This window comes from Nyctibius grandis, chromosome 6 (genome assembly GCF_013368605.1).
Source record: "Nyctibius grandis isolate bNycGra1 chromosome 6, bNycGra1.pri, whole genome shotgun sequence".
NCBI classification, from domain to species: domain Eukaryota; kingdom Metazoa; phylum Chordata; class Aves; order Nyctibiiformes; family Nyctibiidae; genus Nyctibius; species Nyctibius grandis.
The window spans coordinates 70,877,846-70,897,734 of record NC_090663.1 but is presented as its reverse complement, the minus strand read 5'-3'; the positions used below and the strand labels follow the sequence as shown (position 1 = coordinate 70,897,734).

General features: G+C 40.3%; 1 protein-coding gene across 3 annotated transcripts in view; it reads right to left on the bottom strand.

Annotated features, from left to right (window-relative positions):
• NR3C2 (nuclear receptor subfamily 3 group C member 2) overlaps positions 1 to 19,889 on the bottom strand; it is a 218,602-nt gene that overhangs the window by 30,793 nt on the left and 167,920 nt on the right. For all 3 annotated transcript variants that reach the window (XM_068402663.1, XM_068402662.1, XM_068402661.1), the window contains 2 exons: positions 9,509 to 9,847; positions 8,944 to 9,088 (listed from right to left, as the gene is read on the bottom strand). In XM_068402663.1, coding sequence (XP_068258764.1) covers positions 8,944 to 9,088; positions 9,509 to 9,847 — 484 coding nt within the window. The remainder of the gene's footprint in view (positions 1 to 8,943; positions 9,089 to 9,508; positions 9,848 to 19,889) is intronic.

Sequence of the window (19,889 nt, the reverse complement as noted above, 5' to 3'; positions counted from 1 at the left end):
AAACGTATTAGGCAAATTCACAGAAGAAAGACACAGAAGGATTATTAAGCACAACTGTCTGAATGTAATCTCCCGTTCAGAAAGTACCTAAATCACTGACTGCTGGAACGGGCAAATGAAGAAGTATCATTTTACCCTTGCCCTGATCTTACGCTTTCTTTGCAACTGGCCGGCTTAAATGATGAGAAACTGCTAGACTTTTCATCTGACAGTTTTCACATTCTTACTGATCTCTTTAAACTACTTATCTCCTGTTTTCCTTTACAGTTTCATAGTTTTAACTAAAACACCCTAGAAATTTAAATAGTGTTTAGAGATAAAGGCATTAAAAAGCAAAGACTTTAGAAATTTATGCAAAGAAGCTGAATCTATTGCTTTGCCCAACCATTGACCTGTTTACAAAGAAAAAGCAAAATAAGACTTGGAATATCTAGCTGAAGCATATTACATCTATAATGTACAGGTATGACAGTAGTTCTTCAAAATGTCTTTCTGTATCCACACTATTTTGGGGTGGGTATGTAACAAAATCCTTTCACATACTTCTCTGGAGGGGAACTTAGCTGCACGTTATGAAAAAGTAAATGATAGTAACAACGTATATAAAAAAATTACTGATAAAGATATCCCCTTCTCACTGCACTGACAGTTTAGATTGCATGGATGCAGTACTCCTCGTCAAAATAGTATGTGCAAGCAAAAATCATGCAGGGAGGAATATCAAGGAGTGCTTGCTGACCTTTTAACAAGGTCAGCGATCACACACACAATTTATTAGCGAAGAATGAACATTGACAACTCCTATCAACAATCATTGCGGCAATACTAATTAAAAATGAGGGATCTGGAGACTGCCAGATGAAAGAGATTACAAAAATGTACCTAAATTTAGACACTACAGGATTAACGGATTGCAAAAGAAACCAAAAGGGTTAACAGCCATCATCCTGCAAAATGTAAACGGGGAGAAAGTAATCTTTTAAACAATAAAAGAAGTTACTTATTGGCTTTATCACCACTCACAGATGATCTAAGAAACCATCCCCCCGCCCAACCCGCCAGTATACAAGGTTAAAAAAAAAATCTGCTGTTCTTAACTATTCAGTTTATTTTATTACATTTATCTTCCTGCTGTTACTATAGAAATCAGAATACCAGAAAGACTTACAGGCTTCAGCACCGAAAGGGCACAGAGAGGCAGCTGCATCCTTGCACTGCCTTACGCAACACCAAATCCTAATGGTCCCAGCTTCCACAATTATATTATGAGAGGATATTAGGAACATAATGAAAAGACAATGAACGTGCTATTTACTAATAAAATACACATAATTAATAAATGCCAATTTAAAATAAAATCTTCACTATTCAGCCGTGCTACATCTTAATTCTTAATTTAATTTTACAACTTTCCTCAATGTTACAAAATCCTCTGCCCATTCACATCCCATGACGACATTAGCACAGAAACTTCACAGAAATCCCCAGGTACTGAAGCTGTTTTTCCACCTCTCTCTACCTCATTTGCTGTACACCAACTTTCTCATTTTAAAAACTTATTCTCTGTTTTTCCTCTATTGCTAATATCAACCTCTGTCTGCTTTTAAATTTTAAAACTTCACACTTGGGGCAATTACCAAAGGCATAGCATGAAAAATCATTGCAACACCACATTTTTATTTTACTGTAAGTTAAATATTGCACTTTAAAGGAAGGATTTATATGAATTTGTAGTAACCTTTGTTAGTTGTTAAACTACATTACATACATAGTATTATTGGATTAACTGGCTGGATGGCTGAGCCCAAAGAGTTGTGGTGAAAAGAGTTAAATCCAGTCAGCGGCCGGTCACAAGTGGTGTTCCCCTGGGCTCAGTGTTGGGGCCAGTTCTCTTTAATTTCTTTATCAATGATCTGGATGAGGGGATCAAGTGCACCCTCAGTAAGTTCGCAGATGACACCAGGTTGGGTGAGAGTGCTGATCTGCTTGAGGATAGGAAGGCTCTGCAGAGCGATCTGGACAGGCTGGATCAATGGGCTTAGGCCAATTGTATGAGGTTCAACAAAGCGAAGTGTCAGGTCCTGCACGTGGGTCACAACAACCTCATGCAATGCTGCAGGCTTGGGGAAGAGTGGTTGGAAAGCTGCCTAGCAGAAAAGAACCTGGGGGTGTTGGTCGACAGCCAGCTGAACATGAGCCAGCAGTGTGCCCAGGTGGCCAAGGCGGCCAACAGCATCCTGGCTTGTATCAGAAATACTGTGGCCAGCAGCACTAGGAGAGTGATTGTCCCCCTGTACTTGGCACTGGTGAGGCCACACCTCGAATACTGTGTTCAGTTTTGGGCCCCTCACTACAAGGAAGACATTGAGGTGCTGGAGCGAGTTGAGAGAAGAGAAACAAAGCTGGTGAAGGCTCTAGAGCACAAGTCTGATGAGGAGCGGCTGAAGGAACTGGGGTGTTTTGTCTGGAGAAAAGGAGGCTGAGGGGAGACTTTATCACTCTCTACAACTACCTGAAAGGAGGTTGTAGTGAGGCAGATGTCGGTCTCTTCTCCCAGGTAACAAGCAATAGGACAAGAGAAAATGGCCTCAAGTTGCGCCGGGGAGGTTTAGATTGGATATCAGGAAACATTTCTTCACAAACAGGGTTGTCAAGCATTGGAACAGGCTACCCAGGGAAGTGGTGGAGTCACCATTCCTGGAGGTATTTAAAAGACGTGTAGATGTGGTGCTTAGGGACATGGTTTAGTGGTGGACTTGGCAGTGCTGGGTTAACGGTTAAACTTGATGATCTTAAAGGTCCTTTCCAACCAAAACGATTCTACGATTTTAAAATATGTGGAGTAGATGATTGAATTTTATAATGAAAAAACCATCCATACTGAGCTACAAACTAGAAAAGTGGCCACTAATATCACAATTGCCCCAAATGGCAATAATGAAAGGACAGCCACTTCGTAGCTCAAAATCCACAGCCTGAAGCTTCGCCTTATCAGTCAAAAGCACCAATACATCAATTGGCATATTCTGCTCTTAATGTTTTGTACGTAATACTCAATAAACTGCAGCTTCTACTGAAACCTTTTTACTCTAAGGACTGAGCTGCATACCATGTAATACAATAATTTCAGAGACAGAAAAAAGACACTGCTGATCCAAATGCTTTTGAAAACTATCCCCAGTTTATACACTTGGTTTTTCAAGTTCACTTTAATAATTTTGGGAACCTCGTGCAATGCCTACTGCTGTTTTTATCAGGCAAACCCTCAAGTCCTTGGCCAGGGCAAAGATCTCTAAAAATCTGATGGCAGTCAGAAGAAAGTACAATGGCCAGGAAATTCAGAACCTGCACACTTATGCACCTATGATTTATTCTTTATCCTGCAGATGGCAAACCAAGAAAAAGCAAAGGAGCAAGAAAACACACAGCACATTAGTCATTTGGTGCATTTGCAAAATACTGTTGAAACACTGATGCTATACTTTAATGTACTTAAGTGTCTGAACACGGTGTCTCAGCATTACTGAACTCTCTCAGTATCCCACATCATTGCTATTTTACAGCTAGATAAGGCTGGAATGGTAAATAAGATAATTGGGTAAATTTTCCAAAAATAGTAAATGGAATTTTAGTCTCTTATTTGAAAGTCCCCAGGGATTTAGAAGTCTGCAAAGAGACTGTGTAAAACCTAAAATCAAAAGAAAAATCAAGACCTGTACGGGAACTCCAGCATTGGGCTGGCCCTCTGGTTTCTTTATGCCAGCAGAAACCAACACATGCCAAAGAGGATGCACAGCTTGATTTTTTATATATTCGTCAGCAATGGCATCAGCTGGGTTTTTGCCCTATGGAGAGATGAAAAGCCACCAGCCCTCTTCCTTAGAGGAAGGGATGGATAAGCAGGGCAGCTTGCCATGAGGGATGGTTTCTGGCCTCCAGCTGGGAGAGGGATACGTGCTGGGAGCACAAGCCATAGCCCTAAAGGCAGCCCATGTCCCACCGCTCCTGCTGGTTTCCCACATTGGGGGAGTGAGGATCCCCACTGTGCCACATCTTGGCTCCTGATGGGTTTCTGTTGGCAGTGCTGCACTCGTAAATGCTTTTTATCCCTTCCTGAGCCTCTGAAAGGTTGCCAGCCAATGCCCTGACCTAATGTATGGGTGGAAGCAGATACCACTAGCCAGCGGGACAGCAAGTGCCCAAGCCCATCACAGAAACGTGAGCAAGAAGGAGCATCCCTTGCCTTCCTCTGGGATTTACGCATCTGACTTCTGCACTTCAAACACATAAACTCCTACTACTGAAAGATTCAGATAATCAGATTTCTTCTAGGACCTGAACAGTCATGCTGCCTCTTTTCAAAAATATTGGGGACTTTTCCTTCAAAAGGCCACAGCCAGAGAGTCATTTTAGCTCTAAGTTCAATGATTAATTCATCCAGTAAGGGAGAGACCAAGGGAATTTGAAACTAACTTCCTTACCTTCCAGGACCATGTCTTAAAAATCATGTTTTAGGCTGTTCCCTGTAGCAAACAGTTCATTTTGCATAGCTTCAGACAGAATCCCTAAAAATAAGCTAGCGTTAAAAAACATTGTATTTTGCTACATCCCTTGCTCTGTTCTTGCACCCATTCCAAGCAGCATCACTCAGTTTCCTGCTTTCAATTGTGTATAATTTTACAAATTTAATGCTTTGGACTTAAATTGTCCATGAGTATTCCTGCCTCAGGTTGAATTAGATTAGAAAATTTCAGCTGAAGTCTTTGGTTAAGTCTTAAGAGAAAATTTTCTCCCTCCCTCAAGTTAAATAAACAACATCCATTTTTTTTTTCTGTGGGATTTCTGTTACTTTGCAGTAGGAACCTGAAATGTCTGAGAGCTTAGGTCTTGAATCAGGGATAGTCTTTTGCCATGTCCTCCCCATTAATATCTCTCTGTTCTCCCAAATCCCTACATCCATTCAAGGTAAGGCTTCTTCGCCAGCAATAAATGAAGCAAAAATCCAACAGTCTCTCACTATATAATCCCCTATCATCCCTACAACTCATCCAACCTGATCAATACAAAAAGGAAGGAGTCACATGGGAAAAAGATTATGGGATAGCATAACTTAAAAGTTTTGGTTATGGATACAGTCTTCAAAGCACGTACCCAAAGGGCTTAAACTACAATTCCACAGACCACCTTAATTTTGGAAATTTGCAACTTCTCGGATTTGAGCTTGCAGCCTTAAGAACATTACTGCAACATCTTTTGAGTGTTACTAACATATGCAACAGTCCCTCTTAATTTAAGAGTCTTCACCTGCAATAGGAATTATGTGGTGTCACATATATGATGGTCTTTTAAAGATTTACTGTGGATTAAAACTAAAGCAATACATAGAATATTAGTTTGGATTGCAACTACTACAGAAGAAAGGGATTAAAAAACCCACATACTGTAACTTACACACACAACACAAAATACACTGGTCTATTTTATGCCTCTTTTCAGGCTGTTCTTAGGCATTTGTGTAACAGGCTGAGCGGCCATTTTCTTATCCCTCAGTTCACATCTTCGCGTTTACTCAAGCCCAATTAAAGCAATGGAATATACGCATGATCCATAAAGACAAACAGTACACTTAATTAGATAGGTAACATGACTAAATGAAGGCGGACAAATATTTCCAGCCTTCCATAAGCCTAACAGGAAATCAAACCACATATAAGGAGGCATTTTGCACTGTATTCATACAATCAAAGGTACATTTAACAGCTATTAACAACATAGATCCTAATTTGTTATTCACCTTGTTTACAGGCCTTCAGAATAAGAAAGAAAACAAGATCATATTTCATGGCCTTCCAGAACCATTACGACTTCCTTTTATTCACAGTAGTTAAGAGCAAACGGAAAATTCATTTAACGTGAAACAAAGCAACATAATCCTGCTAATGCCAACCTCTGCTTTCACTCTTTTTTAACTGTTCATTGAAGAAAATGCCAAACCCTCTGGGGTACTGAGTGCATGCTACTGGCCAGGGACCTTCCTACTTACTTTTTGCATAGAGACGGGAAATGACCTCTCCAGACACAATATGAAGAAATACCAAGAAAATCTTGGCCAGGTGATAACAGGAACGTAATTCTCTCAAGCCAGCAGAAGGAAAAGTAATTTTAAAGCCAGGTGATAACAGGAACATAATTCTCTCAAGCCAGCAGAAGGAAAAGTAATTTTAAAGCATCTCCCTTTCATTCTGTATCAACTAATACACGTCCTAAAATGCCAAGGACAGTAAAACACTCAAAAAGTTGCACCAAGTGAACCTTAGGGAGGTCTGATAAACCTCGTGGCACAGAAATGATGGCCTGTGTTTATAACTATACACCATATTTCCAAGTTCATGGTACTCAAAAAGTAAAGGTAAGACCAGCCTTCAGCAACTCCAGAGCAAAGCTTCTAAGCAGTGTATTTTCACAAACAGGAATATATGTTATGTTTTGTGCTTATCTGAATGCTTTCTACACCAAACTGTACTGGCTGACTTGCACAATTCCAGTAATTCACCTCTGACCTTATGTCAAGACTGAGGAAAGCACTGCATCTCTTGAACTTGGAATCACAAAATAATTTAGTTTGGGAGGGACCTCTGCAGGTCTCAAGTCCGACCCCCTGTTCGCAGCAGGGCTAATGTCAAAGTTGGAGCAGGCTGCTTGGGCTTTGCCTAGTCAAGGCTTGGACATCTTCAAAGACAGAGACTCCAGGGTCTCTCTGGGCACCTGCCCTGCTATTTCACCATCTCATTACAAAATTTCTTCTCCCACTGCCTAGGAGGGAATTTGCTGTCCTAGACTTGCGATCATAGCCTCTCATCCTTCCACTGTGCACCTCCATGAAAAGTCTGACTGTTTTCTACAACAACTCATCAGAAAGCTGAAGGCTACAATTAAATTCCCACTGTACCCAGCACAGTCTTCTCCTGGCTGCATGAGCCCAGCTCCCTCACTGTCCCAGCCAGCCCCCGATCACCTTGGCCAACCTCCACAGGGCTCTCTGCAGTTTCTCACCAACTTTTCAGCGCCAGGGAGACCAAAACTCAGAGTCCAAATGCAGTCTCACAACTACCACCCTGGGCAGCAACGTGAGAAACTTGGAACGAATGTCTCCCACAATTCCCGCTGAGTATGAAACATGAGCGAAGTGAGAAAAACCCTCTTGTTCCAGAGATGTGTCCATTACTGTTCTGGAGTAAGCACTGAACTCCTACCCTTTTACCTCCAAGGAAGTTTCTTGTCCTGATTAGCTACTTCAAAAGCCCCTGTCCCACATCTCACAGCTCAGTACAGCTCCTGATAATTTATTTTTCTTCTCTTTAGAAACATCTGCCTTCTGCTACCTTGGTAGCTCTGCAATAAGTACATTGTTAAATATGTAGAAGACCAGACCACTATCTTACATGCATATCTGGTTTTGGATGTTTTTAATTTGCACTCCATGACATTGCACTCATTTTCCCGACTGGATCCCAACCTCAACCTCAGTATAATTCTGCAGGCACCTACCTTCAGGGCTCGCAGCATAAAACTCACAATTATCTCGACTTCTGGAAGCTGCTTCTAGTTGCAGTTATCAAGAATGCTAGCAATGCACATACAGTTTTATTTGCAAGCGGGATTGATTTCCCTGTCCAATAAATTTTGACCGCCCTGACTGACTTTCTTCAGATGAGGGAAAGCTACTTCTGCGTTTGAACTTTTAGTCTACATTTCCTCAGGAGAACTAAACTCTTCAAAGTTCACATTTTCACTTAGCTTCAGCAATAGATACTTCTTCTGTGATGATTCTCTAATGTCCAAGTCACAGTAGAGGTGCCTTCAACAAGGAAAATGGCTGACACTATATTTTCAACCACATAGAGTGAATCATCAGTTCCTCCTCTTAAAATAAAAACCAAACCAAATGATCCTCCTTTGATATTGCTCACTCCTTTGGAACTAATCTCAGACACATTAATTATTTAGGAATTCCTAAATCAAAGATAGACTATTAAGATGGACAGCCACAAAGCATCTTCTCCAAGAAAAACTTTTGAGAATGCTTCAGGAGATTAAGCGGTAAGTTATTTTTTGTTCATTCTTTTCCTGTTTTTTTTTGTTTGTTTTTTTTTTTTTTCTTCAAGAGCACCCATAACCTATTGATTATGTCTCATTTTTACCTCTAGAAAAAAAAAGAAAACAAAACACACCTTCTGGGATAAGCATATGATGCGACCCCAGTTTGGCTGCCTGTGTGTTCGCTTAAATTTTGACTTTACTGTTTTAGAATACACACTAGGCAAATGGAACAGAAATTAAATTATACTCATCAAAAGCAAAGCACTAAAACACAAACTTAAAATATGAAGGAACACACATACTCAGAAGGAATAGTTCCTTGGTTGATCCTTCTTTTTGTCTGAGTGCATCATAAAAGAAGTTATGTTTCATTACTGAAAAACATTTTGGCTTCTTTCATGGTTGCAAAGAAGGATAATTAAGACTGTCAAGAAAACACATTGAACAGCTGTATATTGTTAACAAAAGCACCATTATATGACTGCTCTGAAAAAACCTGGCAATTTAAACATTCACATTTCCTAGAAGTTACAGTATTTTTCCAAGCTCCAGTAGATACCAAAAAATGTTGTGTTTTTTTTTTCCTATAAATCTTGGTCGTGTATCAGTCATATTTCAAGCAGGATGGTCCTAGTTTGAGAACACATCCACATACATAAGTAGTAGTGGATGGCAGTATTAAAGCTTTGCCAATTGAAAAATGAGTCACCGAAAAAAAAAATAAGCTACTTTTTAATCCTGAATTAGCTGAAATTTTCTTAGACTGCAGGTATGCCTGAAAACCAATTTAAGACAGAGTAATCCTTCCAGCATGCACTGAAAAGACCATTAAGGAATACTTACTCATCGAAGATCAGGTCTGGAGCAAAATAGAGGAACTGGCTGTTTGTATGTTTGTATGATCTCCAACTCAAGGCAAACGATGACAGACACATCCATGAATACTGAATTAAAGTAATTTGGTCCTCGAGAGGCAAGTTTCTAAATCCTAGAGATCAAACCAGAAAATATCCATGAACTACACTGTGCTCTACAAGGGTTGACCAAACTAGCACTGAGTACATTGCTCATTATTTTTCTAGTATTAACGAACAAGAGCAACACTCCCACAAAGTATACTTCTGAAAAAACAGAACTGTAATTTTTCATTCCAGTGACAAAGCATCTTTTCTTCTTAAGAGGCTATTATTCAGAATGAAAGCTTTTTAAATATCGATCACAGACATACGAAACAAACATTCCATAAATCAAAAAACCCAACAATCTTCTCTCAGATGTTCATCTCACACCCCCCCGTGAGGGTTTTCAACACAGCCCACAGATTAAAGATGCAATTTGTCAAGCAAATAGTTCATTAAGCTAAAAGAAACAGTGACGAGAAATTTCACCAAATGCCTTGTGGTCCTACCTGGAAGTATCTTTGCCCACTTCACCACCTGAATCATCTGCTTGCCGGCCAGGCGGTTTAAGGTGGAAAGCAGGTACTCCGCTGTGTCTGGCTTCGAACTGTCGTATCCTGCATACACTATCTCTGGTTCAATGCTTTCAAGGATCTTAACAGGAGAGGGAGTAAGTGCTGGTGAGATAGCAGACATGTGGGGGACAAGTGCTGTGTTTACAGAGGGCTCAGTCACGGGCGCGATGTACGTCGTCCCTTCCTCGGGGCTCTGGGGTGGTGGCTGCTGCCGCTGCTGTGGCTGCTCCTCGTGCATCCCTTTCAATTTCCCCAACTTTTTGGACTTCCGGGCTGTGAAGGTGAGCAGCACAAGAACCAAGTCAATACAGAAAGCCAGCGTAACCCTGGCTTGATAGAAAATGGAAACAAAAATATCATCTCAAAGTTCTCAAGTGAAACAGGTGCAGGACCTTAAGAAATACCTCACTGCCTGCAGCATCCTTACACTGGAAAAAGGACCAAGAGATACAAATAAACTCATTTTCATTGCTTTACTGGATGTTTTATGTAAGTGACAAAGTCCAGTATCTGCCTCCATACAGACACACATAAAACATCCTACTTACTGTGGTTGGTGCCGACTAAACATTTCAGAAGTTTATTTGTTTGTAGCTTAAATGAATCACTTATCACCTAGAAGTCTGCAATGCATGTTCTCCATTGCATTTGGTCATCAAAAGAAATCTCCCTGACAATGCCTAAAATTAGCAGACCCAGAGCCCTCCTAAGCTTCTGCGCTCTAGTGCCCACCATGGCTGCGCCTCAACATGAAATGCAGTCAATCCATTTTGAACAGCCTAAGCTAGTCAAATCCCTTTGCTTTTGCTGCTTTGATACTTCCATAAGAGCTTCCTCCCCTTCTCTTGAGTAGTTCTGAAATAATGCTAAAAATATTTACCCAGTTAAAGAAAAAACACTGAGCCTCGTGTAACACCTTTCTCACTGCTATCAACATTTCTCTAATGATTTGCCTTCCCTTTTTTTTTCCTTTTCTTTTTTTCTTTAATGCTACCCTCCCTACTTTTCTTTACTAAGTATTCTTAGAAGACAGCAACACTAGAGCGTGCTTCCATTCTCTGCAGAGAAGCCAGCCTTTTTCTGTGGGTTGCCTTCCCAACGTTGCCATGTGAAGCACCGATAGGTAAGCAGGCAGAAAGCCCTGCTCCCACCCCATGCAAAATGATCTTGTAGCGTGAGGAAAGAATGGGAAATAAAAAGCAAGACAATTAAGTTAAAAAAACACACACAAAAAACCCAAACCTAAAGCCCATCACCCCTCTTCTCATGATAGGAAAACATAACTAAAATAATCTTTAAAATCAATAAATAATGAACTATTTTTAAACATTTGCAGCTCTTTCAGAGCAACTTCTCTCAAATACAGTCTGTCTTATCTCTCTGTACACAGCTAAAACCCTTGTCTGGACTTTTATCTTTCCGTCTCTTGATTATTGCAACATCCCTTTTACTGGCATCAGTAAATATAAGCCTATCTCACTCCTACTTAGAATATTACTGCAAACACCCTTCTTAGTCCATGCCCTGTCCCAAGTCTATCTCCTTGAGTTTTTTCCCCTGTCATCAATTTCCCTCCCTATCTTTCCTTGAATATAGCACCTTTTCTGCAGTTTCAGGATCCTTTCTGGCCAAACTCCATCTCACCCCTCCTCTCTTCTCCATTACCAAAACGTTCGCTTCCATTCCAGCTCAGCAGGCCATGCCACTGCCTCCTGGGAGGTCTTCAAAGCTTGCTCTGTGTGCTTCTTCCTACTCCTCTTATTACAGTGCAGAAAACTCCCCACAAAGAACCGCAGAACTACCTCATTACTCTTCTACAAACTCCTTAAACCACTCGTTTTAAGAAAACCCTCCTCAACAGCAGAGCTGCTGTTGCCCTGAGACCACTGCCGGTGACAGCAGCCATTAGTGTTTTACTGTTTCCTTGAAATTGGGGCTGCGTGCCCAGAGTCAGCAGCTGCAACTGAGCTCGTAGCGCCTGTGAGGCAGGATACAGACGCCCAGGGTCCAGGACAACGCACGCCCAAGTGCAACAATAGCCTGTTGTTTTCACCACTTCCTTGCTGGGCCAGTACCTTGAACTCTAAGGAGCTGGCTCATCCCAAGATCCAAAAGAAAAGCTGATTTGTTAGGGTAAACATGGGACATTGCTACAGAAAACAACGATGTTACCACTCATACACAAGATCCTGAAGGTGCATAAACAGCTGCTTCTTGACTATCATCTTCAAAACTCGCATACAATTCATTACTACTGCAGCACGTACTGCACTGAGCAGTAAGTGCAAAATATGAACGTCATTTTGGTGTTGTTTCCAACACACAATGAAAGAAGGATCTTCCTGGATGGTATCAGCATCAACGTTGCTCAGATCTACAGAGAACATGAAAGATCTTTGTGTAACTTTCATCACTTTTCCTTTAGAGAGCTGGGCACCATTTCATTAATTCACCTACATCATGTATGTCTGCTTTCAACAACTTCTTAATTTCTCTATGCCTTCAGACATCCAGACCAAGTGAGGCAGGTTGAATTTTTTAATAAAAGGATTAGATATACAAATAAAAATGTGCTGGTCCTAATAAAATTTAGTTTAAAATTCTGTTGTTCAACTGTCCACACATACTTAACAAAAACTTCCTAACTACCTGAAGCATTAGCACAGGTTACATAAAGAAATACGGGAATTGCTGTCATTTGAGGTCATAAGGAGAGGCGAGACACGTATCTGTCAGGAAAGGTTTCACTGCAGCTGATTCTGTCTCAAGAGACAGGACAGATGAGAAGACTCTTATAAAAGTCCCTTCCAATCCTTTTTCTTACTATTCTATTACGAAACTCTTTAAAAAGCTCATTCAAACAAAGAAGCACACTTGAAGGATTTTTCATCCTCTGGTGCATCAAGTTACATGGATGCTGACATCCATTCTTCAAGATGCAACTTCCATTCCTAGTACCCAAAAAGCCATTTTACAAAGCAGCAGCTGATCAGACATTTTGTTAAACAAGCTTCTTCCTCCCTCTGCAAAATAAAACAGAGGGAGTTACAGGCAAAGCAGAGAACTCTGATAAATTTAATTCTGAAAAGCAAGTGAAAATGCTGTTGTTCCCCATTTGGTACAGTCGCACCGACATGACGACGTCCTGGTGAAATCACTGTGAGCATTAAATATAGTTTGCATTTACCTTAGAAAGGCAAAACTGAACTTACACATTTTTCATCTGATGAGTTAACAGAGCTTTTGGCCACTGAAAGGAGAGTTTAAAAATAAGCCTGAAGGAGCAGATAGAGATTAATGTTTGCTGTTATTATTCATTAAGTTTTATCAGGCACTGTTTTTTTTTCTGTTATCAAAACAGGACTAAAAATAAAGAACTTTACATATCTTTCATGTTTGCAGAGGCAAAAAACATGCATTCTCACCATAACTACACCAGAAGAAGAAATATATTGGTTTACCAACTCCATCAAGTATCTAGCAACACAGATAACTGATTACATATTTATTAAGACATAATTTTGTATGTTCTATTCTCTAAGAGTTTTTCATTAAAAGAAAAACGAAGTAACATTCTTCCATGTATAATACTGGCATAAAAACATGTTTTAGTTTCATTTTCTTCCATTATAATGCCTTTAAAATGAAGCTGAGAAAAACATTACTGCTTGACAGTCATGTTTACAGTGAAGAAAACTGTATTTTTCATTTGGCTTCATGCCAGCGCTGTAGCTCAACTGGTTTGGTAACTCCCACAGAAACCAACAACTACAGATTAAACACAAACTCTGAGCAATACGTACTCCAAGTAGATCTTTCAAAGCTGTTTTTCACATTTGCTCTCTAACTGCAATACCAACAATAAAGCTGACACAAAACCACCTCTGAATCGGTAGGTAAAAGCCCTGCTCGTCAGGACTGCCGTGTGGAAATGTTCAAGAAGTCACAGGCTCTCCAGGCAGACCAGGCAGACCAGGCGATGGGGCACACAGGGGGCATTTCACATGGCAAAGCTGAAGTCTGAAGCCCATTTGGGAATAGGACAAGGCTTTCATCCAAATGGCTGCACAGCCAGTGACTGCATATTATCTCTAATTGCAGGACTTCTTGTCTCTCCTGTTCAGCTCTATTGCAGCCAGGATACCGTATTATAATCCTTGTATTTTCAAATCATCTGAGATAGAGTAATAGTTGAAGAAAAACAAACAATAGCGAAAGACACACTGCAGATATAACTGAGGTTAACACCTCAAATATCTGACATGACTTTTGTTGAGTATTTTAGAAGGTATGTATGTTGCAATAAAAACAATGAAAAATAAGGTGAAGCATCTGAAATGTCACATAAAGTTGACTTTAAAAAGGCAGGTCCAACAGACCTCCTCTGCAGCTCTAACAATAAATTACAGTATAACAGAGGAATAAATAAGCTACAAGTCTGACCACAAAGAGCAGTCCTTTTTCCTCTGGAAGCAACAGGCAAAGTTTGACCTGGATTTAATATGAGCATGCTTGTGTCCAGTACGTTCAAAGAAAAGCCTGCAAATTCTGCAAAACCACACGTTGCTCCACGTGCTTGGAAGACCTCAATGAGAGCAGCCCACAAACACCAGCTTGCTTGTTTATCGCCCTCAATACCAGTCCAACCTGAAAGGGATGATGGTATTGCTGCAGAGGCACTGAGGAAGGCTGAGATGCGTATTAAAATCAGTTTAGCACAGTCTTGAGCATTGTTAAGACTGTAGGGCGAATTAATCTCTTCCCCCTCCCTTACTACAGCCTCAGTCTTATGATCTAGCAAAAAGACAAGACTTAATCATTTGAAAACAGCTATTGGCAGGAGACTGGGATGAATTCAGATTTGGACAACTGGTTCCTTAGTATTGACCCTTCATCTGTAAGACTCCTGTCACAAAGCTGAAACAGGGAGGCCTGTGACTCCAGGTCGCTCTTTTTAAAAATACCATAGTAAAGTTAGACATGCTATACAAGTTGGGTCTAGAGGGAGCTAATCTAGACTCCCTTTGTCCCCAGTGAACAGACACAAATGATGTTATGGACTCCATACAGCCACACATCTGATAACTATTTTTCATAGGCTCAAAATTAATAATTTTCATCAGCATTATTGTTAAAAAAAATGGGATCCAAAAATGCCAAAGAACAAAACGTTATCAATAGTAGATAAAATAATCCATAAATATTATGATTTAACTCAGCAGTTTTATAACAGAGTAGTATCTTGTTTGCAGAATTGTATCAGTGTTGAAATTTAGCAAATGAAGGATATAAAATGCTCTGCAAATTCATGCTGGCATCCAGTGCTCTAAAGCAAAATCTGAAGTTTAGAAAATCATCCATAATTCTACATAGAGTGAATTACAAGACTTGCAATAATAATCCCCTGGAATCAGATTTTTTTTTAAAAAAAGATGATATTCAGAGCTTGCCTTGCTGCCTATCAAAACCCAATTATTATTTGCATAGCTAAAGACATGACACAGATTACCAAGAGCTTTATTCATTGCACATGTAAAGCTCTGCCAGGACCAGACAGAATCAGGACCAAACTGATCCTGACCCAACAGATCTTTATTCTATCCATGTTGCAGAACATATTTGAATCAGTGATATCAAAAGCACATTGAAGAACATGTGCTACCTCTAGTGCAAAGCACAGAACAGCAGTGGAAGGAAAGGGGAAACCAAAATGAACACACCACAGAACACAAAGCGATGGAGGTTTAAGAAAGAGGTAAAGGAGAAGCGAAAGCTGCAATTTGAGTAAATACATGTAAAAGACAAAGGGAAAAAAATAATGATATGCACTTCAAACAAGGTGTAATTTGGGATTATTTCAAAGTATGTACAGTACTACCAGTGATGTAGGCAGCCTGAGGGTAGACAATATGCTGCAAAACAAACAGACCTTGAACTGTGCCGTCTCTGTACGCCATGCCAGTGTACACCTGCATTTCAGATACTTGAGCTCCTCCATCCAGGACCCAACCTCACGGCTCGAGCTCTGCACCTGAGCTACAACCATCACCTCCTTCCCAACCTCAACAGTTGTCAGCTTTCTCCCTTCCACCCCACGCCAAATGCTTGAGGGCTTTCCCGCACACCCCTCCACTGCCGCCTGCCTCTGCTCTCCAAAAGCAACCTACGGCACCTTGCTGCACCAGCCTCACCAAAGGCTCAAGCTCCCAATTCTCCCCTTGAGTCAGCCACAACAGCCTTTGGGTAGAGTCTCCTCTGAGCCCTCACCAAGCATATATGCTCTGTCACTTGCTTCCACCTTTGTATAGATAAATGCTCCATCAAGATGCCATTTTTTCCTCCTCTGAATCTTTTCGTCATGTTTGCCTGGTGCCTTTGCCTCACATCAGTGAGCTGACATCTGTTCTCATTAGCTATTTTACTGCTACCACAAATAGTGTTTCCCTTCCCCCAAATCTGTTGTATCTTGACATATATGAAAATTTTGAGCTATCTTGGTACAGACATTTTTTCACTTAAGTGTCTAGCACAATGGGTATGAGATTTTGATGAGAAATTTCATTTTATATATATACACACACATAGATATGCATGCAAATGCATGGAATAAAGTGAAAAGCAGTAACGCAAACGAGATCTTACAGCATCATCCCATCCGCTCTCCAAAGTGTATTCAGGTATGCACCCTCTATTCTTCAGGAAACAAAGAAGGGAACAATCAAGACAGGATCCTAAAGCTTCCAGAAACCAGCTACCCACTTTGGAAGCAAACCACTGCTTTCCAGGTAGAGCTGAGGTAGATGAAGAACCTCTAAACGTGACCCTGAGCATCGTCCCACGGGTAACAGGAAGGGCCAGGTACAAACTGGGGAGACACACAGACAAGTGGATGAGTCACTGGTCTGACCGGACAGACCAAGGGGAGGAAGAAAATGAAAAGCAACTACTGAAGCAGGGGACAAGTTGTACAGGGATTTAAAAGGACAGCACAAGATTACTTTATCATGTAAGACACACTACCAAAAGGACTTTGCTCTTGCAAAGCAGTGGCCTTTCAAGGGCGATTTCTGCAGTGGCATTTGGGGTATGCTGAAGAGACCATGTAGTTTGTCTAAATATACAAAGAAAGGAAGACTGCAGCTGGTGAGGAAGAAAATAAAGGTCCCACCTTCACATAGCAAAGTAAATTTTAAAATCTGACAGCTGTGACCCAGAGGAGATAGAAAGTGATAGAAAATGGTATCACTTGCTGTGAGCCTGATGAATCAGTATAGTTTAATTAACAAAGCATTGAAAACTTCCTAATTTCTTATCCTCCACCACCAGAAGCAAGCTTTTACTGGAGAACACACTCAAAGTCAATGGTTGAATTCAGTAGAATGAAATGGCAGGCATAACTGAAACAACGATATACTTTGGCATTGCCAACATCATTCACAACTGCTTACCAATTAATAAGTAACACTTTAATCTGACAGGATGGGACAGCTGGAAGACAAGGAACAAAAGTGCATGAAGTCTGATCTATGGGTATGTCACATTTTATGTGCCTTCGGTCAGACCCTGCAAAGCTCCAGGCACATCCATAAATGTAATTCTTGTTCTTGGTTCACATTCAGTATACCAAAAAGGGAGGTACAGCACAGGTGAAAGAAAGAGCTTCTAATGCACATTTTAATCTACGTAATTGTACACTATTTTCGTTGTGTTCATTTAAACATATTTTGGTTCTTTATACTAATTGGATTTAAACTACTAATAAACCTGACTGTAACTAGGTAAATATTTCCTGCTTATTACTTTGCTTACTTATATGACAATTTCAGAAGCGTTTGCATTTTCTTTTCTTTGGAACAGATTCTAATATACAATGCAGTGCAGTGCTGCTCCAGTACAGCACTGTAAAGCACAGAAACAATATATGTGCAGCAGTTTATCCTCTTGCTTTGAGCAGGATCAACTATACTTTGCCCAACCCAGTACGTTATTAATCTCCAGTAAAGGGAGTTCCACAATATCCCCCATCTTCCTCAAACACCTAATAGTTTTTCCCCAACATCTCTAATGTCGCATCATTTTTTCACTGTTGATTTCCCTTCATCACTCACCCAGTGGCCATAAAGGACAACTTACCATTCCTGTCCCCTCTTTTACACCACTTTTTGTATTTAAAGACTGGTATCATGGCCTTCTTAATATGGTTTTCTCTTCTACACTAAAATAAATTGAGTTTCTTCAATTCTTCCTTATGGATTTATGGGTTTTTCTAAGCTTATTATCCTTGGTCTTCCTTGGATAGTCTCTAGTCTGTATACACCTTTCTTCAGGCACACGATATGAAATTTCAGGAAGGAAGATTCAGTTTAGATGTTAAGAAAACATTTCTAAATGTAAAGGTCTGTGAAAAACTGGACTAGGTTACCAAGGGACATAGCAGAGACTTCCACACTGGAGATCTCCCAGAAGACATGAGAGACATGTCCATCAGGAACAACACAGGTACTGCTCATCCTACCAACCAGCACAGGAACGTATGTAACGATTTCATAAGCTTGCCCCATCCCCACCACCCTGACCAGCAGTGCTGAAAACCAGACACAATCATCAGGCACACTCTTGCCAGCTCTGACAAGAACAGAATAATGCCTTAGTATCAAACCAGACTTGCCTATTTCTGAAACAATTTTATATGCTGACTCTAAATTTAACATACAATCATCATGCAACCGTGCTTCTTTCTTCACTGCAGTCTCTAAACAGCTGCTCTTGGGTATTTCATTCTTGCACACCTCAACATAACCCTCTGCACTTTACTGAAAATGCCATCGTGTTGGTTTCAGACGCTAGAACTGAAGATGCTTTTGAATTCTGATTCTAGCCACAGAGGAGAACTTCCAAATCTGTAGACTTAAGTATTTACTCTCTACTTTGTTTTGCAAGTAATTAGTAAAACTGTAGACCCAGAACTGACCCTCAACAGGACTCTACTTCAGATGCCCTTCCAGTGTGACAGCAAAGCACTCACAGCTACTTCTGAAGAATGCTATTTCAAGTAATTACATACCCACTTAATGAGAAATCTTATCATATTTTAATGAGAATTCTGCATTTCCTTCTGATTATACTTATGGCTAGAGACATTGAGCAGTGAAATACAAACACCTACAGGGAGATGGCACCTCACTACAGCTCTTGCACACATCTCATGGAACAGACACGGTTCCTCTGCAGTGCTCTGGCTTTTGGATGCAGGATTCAGGACTGTGGATCCACAGTCATGGAGATCTGCTCGCAGGGATGGTCTTTGTAGCATGGATAAAAGCAACAGTCTTACAAAGATGGCACAGAAACCATCACAGTTGCCTCAGAAAAACTAAGATGAAAGCCCAGATCAAATCTTGCATATTTTGAGGTCTGACTCAATGATGAAGCTCAGGTTACCTACTTGTCTGATGAGCGGGGCAGTGATGTCCACAGCAATCAAGAAGGAAAGGTACTGGGGAGGGTCTGGGTAAGAGACAGACAGAATTAATCCCTGTTTTAGCCATGCCGAGCTTCAGGCTACGCATTCGTGAAGAGATAGCGGAGGAAAGTGACAAAAGAAAGCTGAGTTCCAAAGTGCATTTTGCAGGAATATTTAGGTTGTCAGGGAAAATGTCTAACACATTTGCTCGTTTCTCAGCAATCCTCCAAGTGATAATTAATTGAAAAATAACAGTTTCATAGGGGTACTCCTCCCTGTGTGGGAACAACTTTTACCAAATGCCAATTAGTGGTTTCCTGTTAAAATCAAATCAAGCTGTTTTTGATAAAGCTTTTTAATGAGAAATGGCTGAAGTATGAAAATTTCCCCCACATATATTTCATATAAAATCCCAAACTGACATAATACAGTCTCACAGCTAACATTTTTGGTGTATAAAACTCCCTCTTGTACTTCTTCATTAACTTCAAAAGAAATGTATTTACTAAATATTTAAATCATCCAATAAACAAAGCCTTAAAAAAAAGCTTACAAAAGAAAATTATAATGTTTATGAAAGCTAATCTTCATCAGTCCTTTTCAGATTCTCCCAAAACTCATATTTTACTGATTTTTTATTCATTCTTCAAACGTCTGGCAAATTCAATCATTTTTGAGCTAAGCGTTGTCTACTAAATGCATCAGTAGTTTTGACTATTCATCAAATAGATTTAAAGACTAGCAGCAAAATACCAGCAACGAACACGAAGAGTAGATTGCCTACAATTCCAGTATTTGTCGCCTACAACTCTAAGACACCTGCAGCAATGAAACATCAGTAGCTTGAACTGC